The 20,021-nt window shown below is 50.6% G+C and overlaps 1 protein-coding gene across 3 annotated transcripts in view; it reads left to right on the top strand.

Moving 5' to 3' along the window:
* Window positions 1-20,021, top strand: part of GALNT2 (polypeptide N-acetylgalactosaminyltransferase 2) — a 193,161-nt gene that overhangs the window by 114,819 nt on the left and 58,321 nt on the right. For all 3 annotated transcript variants that reach the window (XR_006299761.1, XM_043596342.1, XM_043596341.1), the window contains exon 3: window positions 9,268-9,421. Coding sequence is in view for 2 of the 3 variants with exons in the window: in XM_043596342.1 (XP_043452277.1) it covers window positions 9,268-9,421 (154 nt within the window). In the remaining variant the exon portion in view is untranslated. The remainder of the gene's footprint in view (window positions 1-9,267; window positions 9,422-20,021) is intronic.

The following is a 20,021-nucleotide window of genomic DNA, read 5'->3' as shown; positions in this document are numbered from 1 at the left end:
ACATGTCAGCACTTGGGTGTTCACACGTTTTGTGAGGTTAACCCTTTGGAAGTTCATTTGCATAGATGGAGGTCGTTGTTTCCTTAAAGATGAGGCCTAGGGGAAAAACTTTTAAGAAAGAAATGGCGTGGTGTGGAAATGTATTCTTTTAAACTGAAACGAACTGAACAAGTCCTCCAAATGCGAGCAATTCCCTGGCTTTAAAAGTGTCTTTTCCAAAAGATCAGTTGTAGGGTTGGTTATTTAGGAGAGGAGAATGAGCTTTCCCGTGGAAATGCTGTCCTGGGTGGCACTTAGGACCCCCGCACCAGCTGGAACGGGCCCCGACCTCAGGCCACAGAGCAGGGGGCTCCCCGCTATGGACCTCAGCACCTGTCCCGCCTGCAGCCTCCGTCTGGGCCCCGTGGACCATGCATGGTTATGAGGACCAGCTGGTCTCTCTGCCCGCGGGGTGCCCTGCTGTCCTCCCGTGTGGATTGGATTGGGGCGTGTGTGTGTGTGTGTGGCGGGTGGACTGCTAATCCTCAACTAGGAAGAAAAAGATTGGGAAACGCTTTTAGAAGTAGCTCAGGAGGCTACTGGGGGGGATTAGGAGGGAGAGAAGAAACTCTGGATTCAAGAAACTTCAGGCTGCAAAGCTTGTCCTGTGAAGGAAGCAGGTGTAACAGAAGAATGTCAGTGAGTCAAAGATGGGAACAGGGGCGCCTGGGTGGCTCAGTCAGTTGAGCGTCCGACTTTGGCTCAGGTCATGATCTCACCTTCTGTGAGTTCGAACCCCGCGTCGGGCTCTGTGCTGACAGCTCGGAGCCTGGCGCCTGCTTCGGATTCTGTGTCTCCCTCTTTCTCTCTGCCGCTCCGCTGCTCACGCTCTGTCTCTCTCTGCCTCTCAAAAATTAATAAACATTTTTAAAAATTAAAAAGACGGGGGGCGCCTGGGTGGCGCAGTCGGTTAGGCGTCCGACTTCAGCCAGGTCACGATCTCGCGGTCCATGAGTTCGAGCCCCGCGTCGGGCTCTGGGCTGATGGCTCGGAGCCTGGAGCCTGTTTCCGATTCTGTGTCTCCCTCTCTCTGCTCCTCCCCCGTTCATGCTCTGTCTCTCTGTCCCAAAAATGAATAAATGTTGAAAAAAAAAAAATAAAAAAAAAAAAATTAAAAAGACGGGAACAGAAAACGAAAGAAATCATTGGGGCTGAGGTGTGTGTGGCCAGGGAAGCACTGTGGTAACGGCTGGCACCGAGCGGGCACGTATGTGTCTGAGGCATGGACCAGCACATACAGGTGGCTGGAAGTGTCTTCTCACTGCCAACCCTAGGGACCCCGTCCCCACGGGGCCCTCGAGCCGAGACTCATGAGGGTCTGATCTTTCCCTTCAGGCCCGGACTCTTGTCCCAGCAGGTGGTTGCCCCGGGCCTCACTCTCCCCCCTCTCCAGACACTGTTTCTTATGCTAGAAGGCAAGAAGGGGACCGTGCCCTTCAGCTAGCCCACATTGGCAGGCCTCGGAGGTCAGTCCGAGGGTGTGGGGAGTGGGGGGCGGTGGGAAGTAGCCGGGCCTTCCCTGGACTGGCCTCTGCTCCCAGCAGAGACCGGATCTGGCAGCCAGGCGGGCAGCAGAGGAGGGCCAGGTTTCCAGCTGCACCGCGGATCCGTGAGAGGGGCGACAGGACAAGCCGAGGCTTCGGGGGATGGCCAGGCTGTAGAAGGGATTTGCGGGATACTGCTTGGCGCTATTCAACATGCACCGTGTGGCAGATTTGAGGCCCCTGCCTAGAAGCGGAGAGAAAAAAGAGCAAAGAAACCAGGCAGCGAAGACAGCGGGTGCAAGGTGCACCGGGGCTGGGGGATGGGCCGGAGAGTAGGGCCAGTCCCCATTCCACCCACCCTCTGCGCTCAGAGCCAGGGCATCAAGGAGAGAGTGCAGAGCTCGTCAGTTTCCATTCAGTTTCCATCGCCTTTCTATAGACACTGATATTCACACGGAAAAGGGCACCCATGCATTAGGAGGATATTGTGGGCTCATCTGGGTGAAGAGGTGTGCAAGGACCCACGGCTGTCTGCAATTCCTGGGGGGAGGACGGGGCATACGCGGTCATCTCTGTTTTCAGGGGTGGACTTGGGCCCCGTCCTCGGCAGAATTCGGAGTTAAATTATTAGAGGGTTAGGGAGCACTTTCAAGGCCCTCTGTGAGCAGGTCTGTGGAAAAGCTGTGGCTGGAATGGAGTCATGTGTGAGGAGGAGGGAAGAGGCATGGCCTAGGACGAGGCCACAGCTGCGGACACACGCGAGGGCCTCTGGGAGGTGGTGGCCATGTTGAGAAGCAGCCCTACCTGGCTCTGGGTGAGCCGAGACCCTCACAGGTTCAGGGTCCACGAGGGCTGGGCTTCGAGGAGAAAAGATGTGCTTGTGGGGACCCGGGACTCATCCTCGGGTGCAGGCAGGGTCTTCCTGAGCAGGGAGTTGAGGGAGCAGGTGATTTGGGGGGATCATCTACGTCTGTACCTTGGAGGTTTCCCCCTCTGAGCGTCCATCCTTGTTCCTGCGGCCAGAATCGTATTCCTGGAGTGCAAATTTGGTCGGCCCTCACCTGCTCGAGACTTCTGTGCTCCCCAGAACGTGGACTATAGTTTGAGCAGTTGAGCCAGGGGTGAGCCTCGGGGCTGGGCACGGACTGGCCTTCTCCTCTCCTGTCACCCCTGTCTTCACACATCCTTCCCTCCATCCTGTCGCGTCTTCCCACACAGCCCTTCCGTGCGTCAGGCTTCTGCCCGTGCCTCAAGACCCAGCCCAAATGCCCCTTCTCTGGGGACTTTTCTGAGCCCCTGTCCCTGGATTATAGACTCCTTGTCCACACCACTTGTTGGCATCCCTTTCCCACTAATGACATATACAGCTCGAGGACAGAGGCTACATTCCTTTATGTGTGCTCACGCGCTCAGGGTTGGCATCTTCTCCGTACTGGCCCGTTTCACCCAGCTTGGGGAAAGCAGAAGGCAGTGAATGTTTTCTCCAGAATTGAGAACTTCCTTACAGTGAGTTTGCCCAAAATAGAATGGCCGTCTTACGAACTGAGTAGTTCCCCAGGACTGCACATGTTAGCAGGAACAAAAGGCTGAGATGCCCCTTAAAAGAGAATTTTCGTGGGGCCCATGGGTGGCTCGCTTGGTTAAGCCTCTGACTCTTGATTTCTGCTCAGGTCACGATTCCCAGGGTCATGAGACCGAGCCCCACCTCAGGCTCCACACTTAGTGTGGAATCTCCTTGGGATTCTCTCTCTCTCTATCTCTCTGCCCATCTCTCCCACTCGAGTGTTCTCTCTCTCTCTCTCTCTCTCTCTCTCTCTCTCAAGAAAAAAAATAGAATCTTCCAGCCATAAGATGTGACAGCATGGGTTCTGGGGCTCCACGGGAAACCCACCCCACCCTGTCCCACGCACACATGGCCTTCACAGGGAGACCCTCTCCCTCCCTCCCCTTCCCCTTCTGGGAAGAAGGGTGGCATGTCCGTCTGCAGCTGGCCTCAGGGTGGGGAGGGGGCAGGACAGGGGGGGCACCCTGAGGAATGGAAGATAAGCTGCTCAGCACTGTACTTCCTGCCTACGCCCCTGGGATATCCCCCCTAAGAAATTCCGAAGCCACTCAAGTGAGACACTGAGGGGCCTCACCGATCACGACGTGACCGACAGTAAAACAAGTATGATCTGAGAATAGGCCGCCAGAACTTCCGTGTTCCTGACTCTTCTTCCTGTCACTAACAGCCATGCTTCTCTCCCCTCTCCCCTGCCCCACCTTTGAAATGTGATGGTATCAACATGGTTCCCCTGCCTGAAGCAAGTGGAGAACGACATTGTGTTTATTATTTTTGCCACGTGTTTCCTGGGCACAGCAGATGGGGATGGAAGGATAGAGGCCCCGACTTAGATGAACTTGGCCACGGGCCCCCTTCTCCCTAAGATCAGAGGCAGAAGGTGCTCGTGGGCAGCAGGGAGGTGTGGACTCTGTTGGCCTGCACGTTCCGGCCTGTGCTCACCTGGGCAGGTGCCCACGGGAACCTTGGCAGACGAGGATCCCCTGCAGTGCTTCCCACTCATTTCTCAGGGTCAGCTGCAGAGGTGGGACACCCCCCTGGAGGGGCTGGACGGGCTCAGCAGCTCCTGGCGACCCTCCCAAGTGAGGCGGCCACACCCGCAAAGTGGAGGTAATTGTGTTTCTGTTTAGCCGGTTCCGCCTACTAAGCCAGTTCATTTTGGACGGTCAGTTGTCAGTGGCTTAGGAATTATTATCGCTGTCATCACTATCATTTTTTGTAACAACTTCAGAGGCAGAATGTTCTGATTGCATACAGACTAGAGGGTCAGGAAGGGTGGGTGAGCTTAACTCACCCCTGGGCCCCTGCTCCTCAGCCTGTGTTCCGTGAACGCTGGCTGTGGGCCTCCCAGCCCCATCCGTCCCGGGAGTTGGCATGGGACCGCTGTTAACCCCACGTCCTCAGCTTCTCTGCACCGGGACCCGTGATCTGACCAGCAGGCTCCAGAGGGCAGCGCCGTCAGCCAGACGAACAGAAAAGCCGCTGTCCAGCACAGGCGGAGAGCGCTTCTCAGATGCGGGTGTCTGCACCGCGATGCCACCCCTGAGAGCCAGTATGAGGCTGGGTTCCTCCGAGCAGCGTGCAGGATTTGGGGTGCTTTTTTAGGATCAGTCTCAGGTGCCTTGGGCCCAGGTAGAGACCACCTGTAGGGTTGGCCAGTCTTCGTGCATGCGGTGTGCGTCCCGTGCTGGCGTCTGTGGGTAAGAACTAGCAAGAAAACAGGAGGTTTGGCCCTCGGGTGAGGAACTCTTTCCCAGTCCAGCTGGGAGGGGAGGGGGTGTGCCTGTGGCAGGCATTGGGGGTGGGGCAGATCCAAAGATCCTACTTCTCAGAGGAGCTTGACCTTGAAGGACAGGGAAGGCTTGAGCCGGCTGTGCTGTTCACAGAGGGGAACGGGGGACCCAGGGAGGCTGCCAGAGAGAGGGCTGGAATCTGGAATCGGGTGGGGATCCTCACCCAGCCCCATAAGTCAGCACGAGGTCGCAGACAGGTGGCTTGTCCCGCCTGCGCAGGAATCTTTGGGAAGAGTCTGTTTGACAGAAGCCTCGGTTTCCACACTCATGGGGCCACACGGCTCCTCCTTCTCAGAGAATCTGTCTGTCGTCCAGAAATGGATTTCTTCTTAAATACTCTCATAACTCATTTAATAAGCAAACAATTTTCCCAGGCGTTCTTAGGATAATGCCCACTTTCTCCTCTTGTGTTCTTTAATCGCAGGTGGTTTTCTATGGTCTTTGGTGATGGAGCTGCTTTCTGGCTTCTTCTGCAAAGATTTTTGTTTGTTTTTTTTAATTAAAAAAATTGGTTTTTTTAATTTTAGAGAGAGAGCAAGAAAGCACTAGCAGGGGACGGGGTGGAGCGGGAGAGAGAGAGAGAGAGAGAGAGAGAGAGAAGGAGAATCTTAAGCAGGCTCCACACTCATCACAGAGCCCGATGCGGGGCTCGATCCCACGACTTTGGGATCATGACCTGAGCTGAAATCAAGAGTCAGACGCTCAACTGACAGAGCCACCCAGGCACCCCCTTTTCTCGTACAGTTTTATATCTTTGGGGTATTTCATGGCCTCTGCTTCTGCCTAGCTAGCCAAGTTCACTGTCTGTAGGTGTTCGTGTATTTTTTGTTTGTTTTCTAAAGCTCTTAATTTCCAATGCACTTTCTAAAAATTTTACAGCGAAAGAAGTACACGATGATTTATGAATGGCATTTTTTGAAAGTCAGGCTCTTCAGACATTGTACCTGTTGTTTTGACTGTTTCTCTCCAACCTGTAACTGAGGCCCAGCCTGTTCCGTTGTCTCTGCATCTGGCTGCTTCCTCTAATGCCCGGGTTGGGATGGGGCACGCATGCCCTCTGAGAGCCATGCTCTCTCTTTCCTGCCTCTGCTCTTTGGGTGGCTCCAGCCCTAGGAATTCGATATAATACAGAACTGATTTCTATAACGGTTCTTTAGCCCAGTGGTTTTCAGATTATGGGGTGTGACCCATTATTCGAGCATGAAGCCACTTCTGTAGTGCTGCACCCACATAAGAAAAACAGGTCAGATAGATCCATCTGTTCACACAGAGGAAGGCTGAAACCTTCATTTCAATTGTGTGCCTACGTATGTGTGTTCATGTGTCGGGGACATGATATAAAATGTGTGTCATAGTCAAACGTGTTTGAGAGTCCCTCCCGTATTCTGACATATTGCTGAACCTCCATGACAGAAAAACCAGTTATAACCTGTCTCCAGTAATAGGGTCGCATGCCTTGGGAAAATTGTCCCAAGGCAAGGCAGAGTCCACAGGGGTCCTGTGGAAGATGTTCCCAAGTCAGAAGGAGTCACTGTGGGCTGCTTCAGAGGGGGTTCCTGCAGTCTTTGGAGGATGACTTCTCCTACATTGCTCCTATTCATTCTTCAATTCTCAGTTCAAATATTCCTTCCCCTGGGGAAGCCTTCCCTACTCCCCCTGTCTACATCAGTTTCCTCTGTTAGGTGCCTCCGTAGAACTACATTTCTTAGTATCAGAACGCCTAGCTCAGTTGTTCATGAGACAGTGATTGGTATAGTCATTTTATTATTATTGTCTCCCTCCATCTCCTAGAACATGACCTCCACTGGGCAGGCATCAGGTCTGTTTTTGCTCACTGTATCTGCAGGAGCCAGCACGATGCCTAGCATATAGTCCACACTTCGTATACACCAATGGCTTGGGGCCAAGTCCCCACAGTCACCCGACATCAGGAACCCCGTAAAACCCTCTGCTGTCCTCATGTCTTTTCTAGAAGGGGGGAAGGTTTTCTATTACAAGGAGATCTATAGGTGGGATTGAAGCCCCAGGAACTCAGCAGAAGCCTTGCCCCACACAGGCCAGGAGTAAGCTGACTCCCTTCTTACTGTCCCCAGCGCTCCCGGTGAGGGTCACGGAGAGCATAAGCAGAGTGACAGACAGAACTTCTCTTGGGTGACGGTCCCTTCTCTGGTTGTGGCTGGGGCTCCACGGTTCCTGGCTCCTCGTGGTAGTAACGAATATTCCGGCCTTTACACATTAGTTGGAACCAGCTCATTTGGATTCCGTAGTAAGTACTGCAGATATAGATCTTAGCTGAGGCTCTGATTTGTGTTAGTCCAAGCACAGATGGGTGGTTTTTTTCTTCCCTATCCTCAAGAGTCTGTGAGGGTGAAGGCAGAAAGGTGGGGAGAGAGGAGGATCCAGAAGTATTTCCAGGGTTGCCCTAGCATGAAAGACATGTTTCCAAAAAGGTGTTTTGGAAACGTTTTATTTTAGGCGGGAGAAAACGCTGACACTCTGGCCAGCTCCCATAACCTAACCAGACATTTTTCGGGGGCACGGCGTCGTCATAGCCAGGGAGCTCGTGAGTTTTGAAACTGCTTTTCCATTTGAGAGACCGGACCTCTGTGACCCCAAGCATCATTTCCACGGCAACCAGCTGTGATGAGATGGGGGTTCTGACCTCGCGGGACAATCGCAGCAAGAAACAGATGAGCTTGTGGATAGAAAATTTACTCTATGGCCTTGAACAGATCTCATGTAACCGAATCTCAGTTTCCTCATCTCCGAACTAGAGAAAGAAACAGGACGTGCCTTTGATTGGACGCGGAGAGATCCATGTTGGAAAAGCACGCATGTAGGTATTGTTGAGTTTAACTGAACAGCCCAGCATTTGACAGGAGGCAGAAGACCTGTGGCCTGCACACATGTGCCTGTTGTGGGTAGCTGTCAACAGGCCTGCTCTCACGTCTCTGGCCAGCACCTCACTCTTTGCTAAACTGGCTTCCTGGCCGGTCCTGAATGGGGTAAGGTAGTTCACTGCCACCCCAGGGCCTTTGCACCGCAGTTCCCTGAGCATTTTCCTATGCTGTTCCCAGAGGGCTCCGTGGCCCACTCCCTCCCTTTCTCTGGGTGTCTACTCGGACATTAGAGCCCCTATCAGACACCCCACAGAAAACGACCCCAGAACTATTTGCCCCTTAAGGCCTTTTCTTCAGAGCACTGTGACCATTGGGAATTTCATAAGCTTCCTGGGGACAGGTTTCTTATTCTTTTTTCTTTTTTTTTCTTTTTTCTTTTTTTTTTTTTTGAGTTTGGTTCAAGTTTGCTACACCTACCAAACTGGCACATAGTAGGCCATTCAGTCCTCACGAAAAACCTTTTTTCATTGTTTTAAGTTCATTGATCTTTAGGAAACTCTTATTTCAAAGAATAAAATAAAAATAAAAAACCTGCCCAAGATCATAAAGGTAGCAAGCGGGTAGACAGGGGTCTAAAAGCCAGGGCGAACTTCAAGTCCTGAATATCCCCTCTGCCTGGAGTCGGTCTTTCCTTCTGTCTTTCCCTCTGAGCACTGATGCCTTTGCTGTGTCTCTGGGTCTGCCTTCATGATGCCCAGGCCTGCCCAGCCTCGCCCCAGCCTGCAGTGCCCTTTCCTCTAGATCCAGCTACAGCCAGTACCGCCCCTACCCCAGGTCCCAGTACAACCTCCCCACTCCGCTGTCCTGTTCTTGGAGAACCTCATGCTTGGCCTTCCAGAGTGGCAGCAGCTAATCTGATCACGAGTCAGGGCTGACCCACGCATGGACGGGTCACCTCGGCCCCATTCCCTCTTGAAACGTGTGCTAGAAGGTGTCCGTGCTAGGATTGGTTCCTCTCACCTCCTCGTGGGGTCAGACGTGGCAGCAGCTTCCAGAAGAAGCCCTGAGAAGCGTCTCGCCGAGGGATGTGGGGACCGCCTGTTCTTGGTCATGTCACGTTTAAACACTTCCGTGTCACCCGATGTGGCTCGACAGGGTAACCTTGCGTGTTAATTTGGACATTATCTTTTTCACCGTATCTGGGATGCTTCTGGGCCTCACCGTAATCCCTGGAAAGGTGCAACAAGCAGGTAGCAGCCTCCTTTCTTACCAAGTGTGTGTGGAACCGTGCTTACGGATACCTTGGCTGGCACAGAATATCGCTCACTAGACAGCACAGGAGGTCCGAGTCTCGTTGCAAACTGTCAGCATCCGGCTTTCCAATCTGGGCACGTGACGATGCCCGCTTGGGCTGTTTTCAGCTAGTTTGCGGACGAAAACTGCCATCAGAGGAAGCCGTGGGCTTCTGGTAACACCGTTCACGTGGCGGATGCTGGCCTCTGCTCTCACTTTCCCCTCGTCCCACACCCTGTGTCTGCTCTTTCTCCCAGGAAAAGTGCGGTGGCGGGACTTCAACCAGGAAGCCTACGTCGGAGGGACAATGGTCCGCTCCGGGCAGGACCCCTACGCCCGCAACAAATTCAACCAAGTGGAAAGTGATAAGCTGCGGATGGACAGAGCCATCCCGGACACCAGACATGACCAGTAAGTACTAAGCTGTGTGTCGGCCTGGGGCCTCCGCTTGCTTTCCCACACCTGGTAAGTAGCTTTGGCCACGACGCAGCATCTTTCTTTCACTCTGGGAGACTGAACGCGCGTCGTGTCTCTACGGGGCGGTAAAACTCGGAAAAGGCATACGGCATTGGGGCTCCGCTCCCTGGAAGAGACAGGCCCGCTGGGGATGGGATTCTAGTCTTTCGGATCCCCCAAGGCAGTATCGAGAGGCCGTGGGTGGCTGGCCAGAGGGTGGGGGGTCAGCACGAGAAGGGCACGTCATCTCTCAAACCCCTTCCCCAACACGCGTAATTTGCCATAGTTCGTAGCGTCGTCGGAAGGAAGGAAATCGGAATGCTTGCTCTATTAGGACAGCTTAGCTCAGAAATGTTCTAGAGACTGGAAAGGCGAAAGGAACAACCCCGGCAGGGTGGATGTGAAACTGAGCTGAAACACAGAGACACAGGAGGACTACGGACCCTTCAGGGATCTGGGACCCGAGGGCGGAGGGCACTCCGGGGTTCATCGGGCTCGGCTGATGAGGTCTCCAGGCATTCTAACGTGAGTTTGTCACCGCTTACTGTCAGGCCTCACTGCCGCCGCACCTCTCAGCCTTGCTGGTGAGAAGCTCTGACTGGGAGGCTGGTCGCATGGAGATCATTGCGGGGGTTGGGCTTGTTGCAGATTGTTAAAAAATAAAGAGTTGTATTTGGAGGACAGCTGTTTCCTGGCTGTTTGGTAGGCGTTCCTGCTCACCGGGTTACTTAGGGAGTCATTCATCGTCATGGATGACACATCCACTGCGACTTAGACACTGTGTTCGGGTCCTGGGATTCCAGACAGAAGAGTCTCTGGCCCCAGTCCCGTTCTGGCTGGGGATGGGGCGGGGGTGGGGTGGGGCGGGTAACAGGTGCACCAGGAAGCGAGGGGGGGGTGGTACCCCAGGGCTTGGACAGTCTGCTCTAAAGCAGTGCAGCCAGGGCCCCCAGGAGGTGGGAAGGTCAGGAAACGCCCGAAGGAGGGGGGAGTCCTGAGCTGGAGGCATCCAGAAAGAAGGACAGGGGCAAGGCTGTGACAGGCAGCGCTGGGCTTCCAGAGAGCCCATCAGCGATCGGATCGCCCTGCGTGTGTGTCCCAGGGACTGAGAGGAGGGGAAGCTGGCGAGGGACGACAGTCAGCTACCTTACACGTGAACACTTCTTCAAGTTTGGCTTGATTTTGTAAATTAGTAGCATGCACGGAAAGGGTGTTTTCCTCTCCTGCTTTCAGGGGAACTTGACTTAACCGTGTCGGTTAACCATTTAGCTGCCAGGTTATCACTCCCTTTGCTTAACGGTCTTTTCGCGGGTTTGTTTTATTGCGTGTGCGTGTTCTAGACAGCTCTGTGCTCCCACAGCAGCTCATAAGCAGGTAAATTTACAGGACTTTTGGACCAAGGAGTTAAGTGCGCAGTGTGTGTGTGTGTGTGTGTGTGTGTGTGTGTGTGTGTGCATCAGAGAGAGAAAGAGAGAGAGAGAGAGAGAGAGATTTAATATATGAAACATACGGCTGATATATAATTATATGTGATACATAATATTAAGAATCTTACCGTTATTCTAAATCCAGTCCAGGAGATGGTCTTTGTTTAATGTCTCCTATAATCCATTCATTTTTTTTTTCACAGGCAGCTTTGTTCAGTCTTTAGGCTGTGCTCCCGATTAAATTCAGCAGGGTTAGCTGTTGAACAGCCTGTCTAAAAAGGTTTGCTGACCTGGGATCCACGGACCCCAGGGAGCCCACACGGAGGCTCTGGGACCCTGTGAGTCCTGGAGCTGTGTGTATGCACATGCCTGCATCTCTGGGGAGAGGTCACGAGTGCCGGTGTCCCCACCCGCCCCACCCCATCCCCAGGCTAACCAGACTGTCTGCACCCCGCCTGTGCGAAGCGCTCCTCGGGGGCACTTAGACGGTCCTTGAGAGTCAGACTCTGGACACAAAGGTTGTCTTCATTGCACGGAGAGGGAGAGGAGGGTCCCCCTTTGTTAAAAACCTGCCCAGTGATTAGGAGCAGCAGACTTAAGGCCAGAAAGGGGCACTGTGGCTTTTAAGAGGGGCTTTGCCTAAACTCAAGAGCGTGGTTGATGTTCCAGCAGAATCTGGCTCAGAAACCTTACCTGGTGGTTTGAATCAACTGCTTCAAATCACATCTCATGAGACGGTGTGAGTGTGCACCGTTGGGTTGTGAGTGGTTTTTCGGCTGTGACTTTTCCTTAGAGCTGAGAGAAAGTAGTGTCTTTGTGATGGCTCATCAGTGTGTGGGCTTCAAAGTCCCCCAAATTAAATATATGTGCGTATATAGCTTTTTTTTTTCCAGTTTTTTGAAATACGAGTTTGTCCAAGCAGATGTTTGACTATTCCTCCCATGGTGGGATGTGTTAGAGGTGAGTTTAATTTTAGTGCCAGCGACAGTGGCATTTTCATTTGCATGTGTTAAAGGAACAGCTGGGATGCCTTCCGTGTTGGTTTGACTTTGGCTAAATTAATGTCTCCCCAAGTCAGTCAGATGCCTGAAACTGAGCCAATGTGCTGTCCTCGGAGCGTAAGCTCATACTGAATGTCAGGTTAAGGAGATCAAGCTGCCTCTGTGAATCTCCCCCGACCTCCACCATACCTCTCATTGAGAACTATTAAAGCGTTTGACCTTCTATATAAATGTTTTGTTTTGTTTTGTTGGGTTTTTTTTTTTTCCCCGTCTCGCCGTCTCTCCCTTCGTCTAGGATTATTGGACACGTTTGAATCCAGCCTTCCTGTGTGATGAATCTGAAAGCCATGCACGTGGTTCATTAAGAACAAGGTTTTTGGAGTCACGTAGATCTTGGTCGCGATCCCAGACCCTCCAGTCCTTAATCCTGTGGCCGGTAGCATTTGTACAGTGATGGCACACGATCACCTCTGGTTACCATGAGGAGAAACACGATGTCTACAAGGTGCTGGTTTCTCCTCCCTTGAGATTTTGTTCAGAGGCACCCTCAGCGAGGCGGCCCTTGACCTCGACCACCTCCCCGAGGAGTGCAGTCGCCTGGCCCCCACCCTTGATTTTCTCCATAATTCTTATCACCACCCACACACCATATGTCTTACTTATTTACATGTTCATCTGTCTTTACCCATTAGAATAGTGAGATACTGCCGCCAGGATCGTTACTGGACGACTGACGGCATTCAGGAAATTCAGTAAATATTTGTTGAGTGAATGTATTGCTCAGCACATATGGTGAGCGCCTACTAAGTCATCAGTGATACTAAGAGTCATAAAAAGAATAAGGGAGATTTTTAGCAGTAGAGATCATAGGAACCCCGTGATGAACCCCAAGTAAACATAACGTGTTTACATTCTTCCAGGACCGAAAAGCAATGCAGTTACGTCCCACCCTTTATTTCCTGTCCTTTGGGATAGATACAAGGCATCAGGTGTTCAGAGCCTTGCAAAACCAAAACCAAAACAAAACTTCACATATTTGGGCAATGTTTTATTTACCTTTTTTAAGTATATAAAATATACTGCCCCCCCCCGCCCCCCGCCAAAAAAAAAAAAAATACATACATAGAAGCAAGTAGCCTAGAAAAGCTTGTCAGGAGTGAAATCCTAGATCTGACATACAGGAAATGTTGGCTTATTCTAATAAGCCTTAGAAATTAGAAAATAGGAGCCCATCCTAGTCTTTACAGTTGCCCACTCAAAAAAAAAAAAATTCCCCTACTTCATTTAAATTTTTTTTAATATCTATTTATTTTTGAGAGAGACAGAGAGAGAGAGACAAAGCATGAGCAGGGGAGGGGCAGAGAGAGAGGGAGACGCAGAATCGGAAGCAGGCTCCGGGCTCCGAGCTGTCAGCACAGGGCCCGACGCGGGGCTCGAACTCACAGACCGCGAGATCATGACCTGAGCCGAAGTCGGACGCTCAACCGATTGAGCCACCCAGGTGCCCCCCCCAACTTCATTTAATTTTATTTGAAATCTCTGTGAAGCAGAGCTCTAGGATGTATGGCTAAAACAAGGGAAGAGATGGGTCGCCTTAACTGAGATGAGGGGGCTGAGTGGAGCGGGTGCAGGGGACACATCAGCAGTTAACGTTTGGACATGTTAAGTCCAAGGTACGTTGTCTGTGATTGGATATGTGTCTGGTGTTCCGCAGAAAGGTCTTAGTGGGAATGTAGACTTGGGAATGGTCAGTATACAGATGGCATTTAGAACTATAAAATGGACATCACCCCCCAGGGCAATGAACATAGAAAGGAGGAGAGGCCCAAAGACCGCCATTGAAATTCAGCTGTGAATTAACGCCAAGGCCAACACTTGGAGTACAGTCCAACATGGTCGACCGCTGACTGTGTCCTCTGGGTGCTGAGGCCCCAGGGGAGGAGTACTCTTGTTACCCTGTTAGAGTAGGGGTGAGGAGGGGTGTGTTAAAGCCCCTCCCGAGTCCAACTCAGAAGAGTTTTGCGCTGTTTTTTGTTAGTGCGTGCGTATTTTGTTTTGTTTGCCCAGAAATGCATCTGTCGGGAAAGTCAAGTACAGGAATCAGGTGCAACCCAAGGAGTTTATATAGAGTATCGTTCTGTCTACTGGGGAAAGCTGGAGCTGGTTTGCTTTAAAATTGTGTATATAAGTAAAATCAAACAAACCTTTAGGAGGGGAAGCCTTATTCCCTTGTTTTCTTCTTTTCCCTGTCAGCCACACACCATTCCTTTCCATTTATTTATCCAAGTCCCTTAAAAACGAGAACCGCTTGATAAAAGGGCAGATTTTGTTCAGGTGTCAAAAGTTGAATTTCTAGCAAGTTGCTCTCTGTGCTACCCCCCCTCTTTTTTTTTGATCACTAAATTAAAAATGAAGGGTTTTGAAACATTTTTGCGTCTAAAACTCAAATACTGCTCCTGACCACGGGTGGTCTCAACTGCATCCCACAAAGGATCCCTCTCTAAGAGAGAAGTTTGTCCAAGGTGCACACCTCATGGCAGCCTTGAAATCAAGGGAACACTGTGTTCACTCTGTCTGTAAATTTGGGGTTACTTGTAAGGTTTGGTTTTGTTCCATTCAGGATAATCACCCAAGGGCTGTGTTTTGAACCAGTTTCTTAAACGTCTAGCTGTAATGCAGCCTAAACCCAGAGAGGAGGACTCTTGAGGGGCTATTCTTTTCTTTCTTTCCTGCTTTTATTTTTTAGAAACCTTTCAACACGAGGGCAGGCATTGAAGTAACCGGCTGGGCTGTTTAGTCTGGCTGGAGTGTCCTCCTTGATGTCAGTGGTTTTAAGAGTAGCTAATCGGGATTAAGGGTTGTGGGGAAAGATACAATCCAACTTTTCATTGTTACTCAGTGAGGGTAAACACCGTGAAAGCCAAGAAAAAGTTTTCTATGTCAACTCAGCTGCCCGGAGTGAGGCTTTGGTGTGGGCCGTTACGTTAGGGGGACACAGAGTTTGGTTTTTAGGAGAGCAGAAGATCCGGGGAAACAAGAGGAGAGGAGTGTGGCTCCGGAGGAGTCTGGCTTCTCCTGAGCTGGGGGGGTGGGGGTCTCTTGGGGCCCGGGGCTTTGTTTTCATTTCACATTTTTCTTATAAAAGTGGCATCTTACAAACATGCATGAGCAGCTGACCCTCTTTTGTGGCGGCTGCTCTGGGACAGAGCTGATCTGCTCCCTCGGCAGCTCAGCGGGGCTCAGACCTGCTTTGGCAGACCCAAGTCACCTTCCTGTGTCCCACCGGCAGGGTCCTGGGACAGGAGACAGGTGCTTCTCTAAGCAGGGGCCCCCCAGCTCCCTCTGAGTTTCAGGTGGCCTCGCGGGCATTTGTGGCCGGTGGGGCAGAGGGGGTTGGGCTGCGGCACAACAGCGAGGCTTTAAGCTCTGTTGCATAGTAACGGCAACAAAATATTTATTGGGACGTTTTATCAGTGTCATGACCTGCGCTCAGCCTTTTATGTGCATTGATTTTATTTAATCTGCTGGCGCTCCTGCGAGGTGGGTGGGGAGATCCTTCTCCTGATGACATCATCCGCCAGTCTCCAGAAGCGGGGGGGAATGGAGAGCCCGCCTCCAGAGAGCCCAGGAGCCTCGCCCCCACGGGAAGCAGAGTCGCTGACAGCGTGCCGCCTCGCCCTCGCCCTTGGCAGGTGGCTTTCCCACGCCTGGTCTTCAGGCACGAGGCCCGAAAGTACCTAAAAAGCAATCGATCCCGATTGGCCACTGCCATTGCTGGTGGAATCCCGGGAGGTTGAGAAGAAGCAAGGTTTCTGCTTCTGTCTTTCCGGGGTCAGTTCTCCGCGGGAACGTGATAGAAGAGTGTGCTCCGTTTCTGTTCCCCGGGGGGCGGGGGAGGGACCTGCGTGCCACCTGGACAGTCGCAGGCGGCCAGCCTCCAGGCTCTCTGCTCTCACGGGCCCCCCGCCGCCCCATCCCACGGCCTGACCTGCGCCTGACGCTCGCAATCCCGGCCACGGCCTGGCCACCGTTCACCAGCCTGTTGTGTTCTGTGTTTGTTTTGCTTGCTTTTATTTGTAGTGTTTTTATAAAAACTAGCTCCGGCAACAGGCTACTCTTCTTTTTCCCCTTATCCGTTCCCCTTTTTGACCATTTGAGGCCTCCTCTGCATCTAAAACAAAGAATGCCCCGGACTGGGAGATGATATAAGGCGAAGACAGTGGACGGACGCTGTCTGTGCCTTGTGTGAGCAGCTCCGAGGGGCCTGGTGGAGGCCTTCTCGTAAAAAGATCAGCAGCAAACGTTTTGAAAGCTCAATCCCTGAGTGCCTGTGCACACGTGTGGCTCAGTTTCCCCCGGCTGGGACTCTGGCTTATAGTTTGGGCAGAGACGGATGGTCCTAAATGAGTAACGTGATTTTGTTTCTTTCTTCTTCGGTCCCCTTTCCGCCAGCATCCTGGGAATACAGCGGTGTGCACGAAGGTCCTCTCGGTGCTTGAGGAGCTCGCAGTGCAGGGGGAGAGGCGGTGGCTAATGGACAGTGGCGTAGTCCAGTCCACTGGGTGGTCCGGGAAGGGCAATCTTGTCCTTTTTAAAAATTTTTTTAGTGTTTATTCATATTTTTAGAGAGCGAGAGCGCAAGCAGGGGAGGGGCAGAGAAAGAGGGAGACACGGAATCTCAAGCAGGCTCCAGGCTCTGTCTGAGCTGCCAGCACAGAGCCCTGACGCAGGGCTCGATCCCACGAACCGAGAAATCATGACCTGGGTCAAAGTCGGACGCCTAACCAACCGAGCCACCCAGGCGCCCCAACAATCTTGTCTTTTAATTAGAATATTTACTCCATTTACATTTAGTGCAGGTTCTGATGTATTTGGGTTTAACACTGGCATCTCTCTCAATGTTCTATTTATGCCACGTTTTGTGTTCCTTTTCCTCCTCTTTCCTGCTTCTTTTAGATTAAGTATTTCTCTCTTTGTTAACTTGTTGCATTCTTTACTTATGAGAGTCTAATATAAATGAATAATTTTATTATTTCCTGAATAATGCACAGACCTCATAGCACTTGACCCCATTAGCTCTCCTACCCTCTTTGACACTCTTTATTGCCTTATGGTCTAATTCTCTCTATCTGTAAACTCCACAGGACATCTTCTGGTGTTTTGTGTAGTAAATATCCTTTTGATTTATTCACGTATTTATGTTTTTTCCTTATTTCTTATAATTTTCACTTTTCCTCCTGGGACCATTTTTCATCTGTCTGAGAACTATTAGTATTTCCCTTAGTGCCAGTTTTCTGGCAATGAATTCTCTCCCTTTATTGTCTCCAAATAAATTTGTCCTTTACTTCACTTTTACTTTTGAAAAGTATTTTCATTGAATTTAGAATTCCAGGTTGACCCAAGCTTGGGCAACTTTTCGAGAGTCATTCTGTGGTCTTCGGGCTTCCATGGTTTCTGGTAAAACATCAACTGTTGATCTTACTGTAGCATTTTTGAAGGCATTTTAACTTCTTCCTCTGGCTTCCTTAAAGATACTTCTCTTTGTCTTTGGTTTTCAGAAATTTCACTGAAATGTGCCTAAGTGTCTTCTTTGTATTGAACCTGTTTGGGTTTGTAGATTTCCTGAATCTGTTGCTTCCTGTCTTTGGCAAGCTTCTCTTGTGCCCCATTTTCTCTCCTGTCTCCCTCTGGGCCCTAAATACATCTTTGTTAGAGATTTCAGCATGTCCTGTGTCCCTCTTGTGCTCTTTTCCATTTTATTTATCCTTTTCTATTCTTTGTGCTTTAACCTAGGTGTAATTTTATTGGCTTTCCTTCTGGTTTACTGATTCTTTGCTATCTCTATTTTGCTTTTTTTTTTTTAACGTTTATTCATATTTTAGAGAGAGTGGTGGGAGGGGGGTGGGTAGGTGCAGTGAGAGAGAGGGGACAGAGGATCCGAAGTGGGCTCCGGGCTGACAGAGCCTCATGTAGGGCTCGAACTCATGAACTGTGAGATCACAGCCTGAGCGGAAGTCAGACACTTAACTGACTGAGCCACCCAGGTGCTCCCATATCTATTTGGCTTTTAAGTCCATCTGCTGAATTCTTAATTTCAGTTATTTTATTTTGTTGTGTATGAACAAATAATAGAGATATTTAAAGGGCCTCCTTGATGTTTTCATCCTCCAAAGAGGATTTCGTTTTGCTCTGTGACAGGGGAAAAAGGGCAGATCACCTCGGGCAGGTGTGGCACTGAGCTGGCATCAGCTGGGTTTCAGTCTTTTGTAAAACACTGATGAGTCCCCAGTTCTCTTTTGCTATTGGAAGGGAGCCCTTTGGGATTCCACCTGGAAGTCTGTGATGGTTATTAGAGCCCCTTTTTCCTTGGCGAGACCTGAACTGCAGTTCTGGCCTCCACAGCTCCGTGACACCTGCAGAAACTTACCTTGCTTTGCCTCCTGCAAAGCCATCACTTCTGCTTAGCTTCTCCAGTCTATCGGCTTCACGCCTCGTGAGGGGAAGAGGGATCAGAGAATGTTGGCCTTACTCTGGGGGCCTCTCTTCTTTCTGGGAACCCGGCCCTGTAACACCCAGCTGCCTTGTTAACTCTCCAGTGCCTTCAAATAGATTTTTTTGGTGTGTTTCATCCAACATTTCTAGTTGCTTCTTGTGGGCAGATTGGTCTATACCAAGGAACTTTGCTATTACTGAAAGCAGGGAAAAAAAACCCTGAGTGTTCTGTTTGGAATCCAAATTCAGTCTGAATCTTGACGGTTCATAAATTTTTCTCTGAGCAGCACTGTCTATCCCCAGTCCGAATAAGTAGAAATAGCTATGGGGGTGCCCGGGTGGCCCAGTCGATTAAGTGTCTGACTCTTGGTTTCAGCTCAGGTCACGATCTCACAATTTGTGAGTTTCAGCCCCACAAGGGGCTCCTCACTGACAGTGCAGAGCCTGCTTGGGATTCTCTCTCTCCGCCCCCCGTCTTTCTCTGCCCCTCCAACGCTCACTCTCCCTGTCTTTCTCAAAATAAATAAACTTAAAAAAAGAAAAAGGAGAAAAGGAAGTAGCTGTGGACTTGAGTGGTTAATGGCTCTGTCACTTAACTCCCAGACTAAGGTCGGAACAATCTCTCTGAACTCCTGAGTTTCTTATCTGCAAAACCACAGCAGTGCATGCCCTATCCATCTTACACATAGTCGTTAGGCTCAGATATGTGTGAAAGAGCTTCATAAACTACAAACAGCCCCACAGAATATTATCGTATTGTTACCGTGTGTGACGAGCAGCTTGTGTATATGTGAAATCAGCTTTGAGAGCTTTGCTCTCGATACGTGTGTGCCATTGAGGGCAGACGTTCAGCCTTCTTCGTCTGAACGGCTCTGTTGTGCTGAGGTCTTGTAGGTCTCAGTCTTGTCGTGCAGTGCAACCCTGGAGCTTGTTGGCATTGACCGAAAACAGTTGAGGAAGTAACCGAAATAGCGATTTCCACCTGTTTCAAAAGGAAAGTAGAGCAAGAATGGGTCCTCAGTATGTTGCTTGGTAAATGCGATGAATCTTTGGGTCTGAACAAACCATCCTGTTTCAGCCACCGTCTTAAACCCGTTGCTTCGCCACCACCATGTAACTGTTAAAATTTTTTTCTCTTCTTTTTTAATGGGAAGGATTTTGTCTATTTTAGGAAACAGTCAAAACAGTGTAAAATGTGTTTCGACTCTCTCAGCCCCTTAGGCTGTATATTTTACTTTTTCTGGAACACTGTGATTTCAGAGATCACTTGTGACTTCTCTGATGAGCTCGAGAGGAGCGGCATTGCCAGCTCATGGTACCTGCGTTCTTGCACTTGGAACGTCTGCCCATTCGCTGGTAGAGCTCACCAGTCCCCACATACCCTGGAGTGCTAAGTGGTGTGGCCGAATCTTTGAGAACCCCGATCTCTATCCCAACCTGTAAAAATAGAAGTACAGACTTAAAATTAACACTCAACTACGCTGGATCAACTGTGATTTCTTCTATCAGGCAATGATGGGAGAAGAAAATCCACGTCTTTGGAAATTTGAATCTGATAAAAGAATACCCCAATAAGAAAATTGCACTCAGATTTGAAGTTTTATATATGTATTTTTTTGACTCTTGCATTCATGC

The sequence above is a fragment of the Prionailurus bengalensis genome, chromosome D2, assembly GCF_016509475.1.
Source record: "Prionailurus bengalensis isolate Pbe53 chromosome D2, Fcat_Pben_1.1_paternal_pri, whole genome shotgun sequence".
Classification (NCBI taxonomy): domain Eukaryota; kingdom Metazoa; phylum Chordata; class Mammalia; order Carnivora; family Felidae; genus Prionailurus; species Prionailurus bengalensis.
This window is presented reverse-complemented; position numbering and strand designations above follow the sequence as displayed.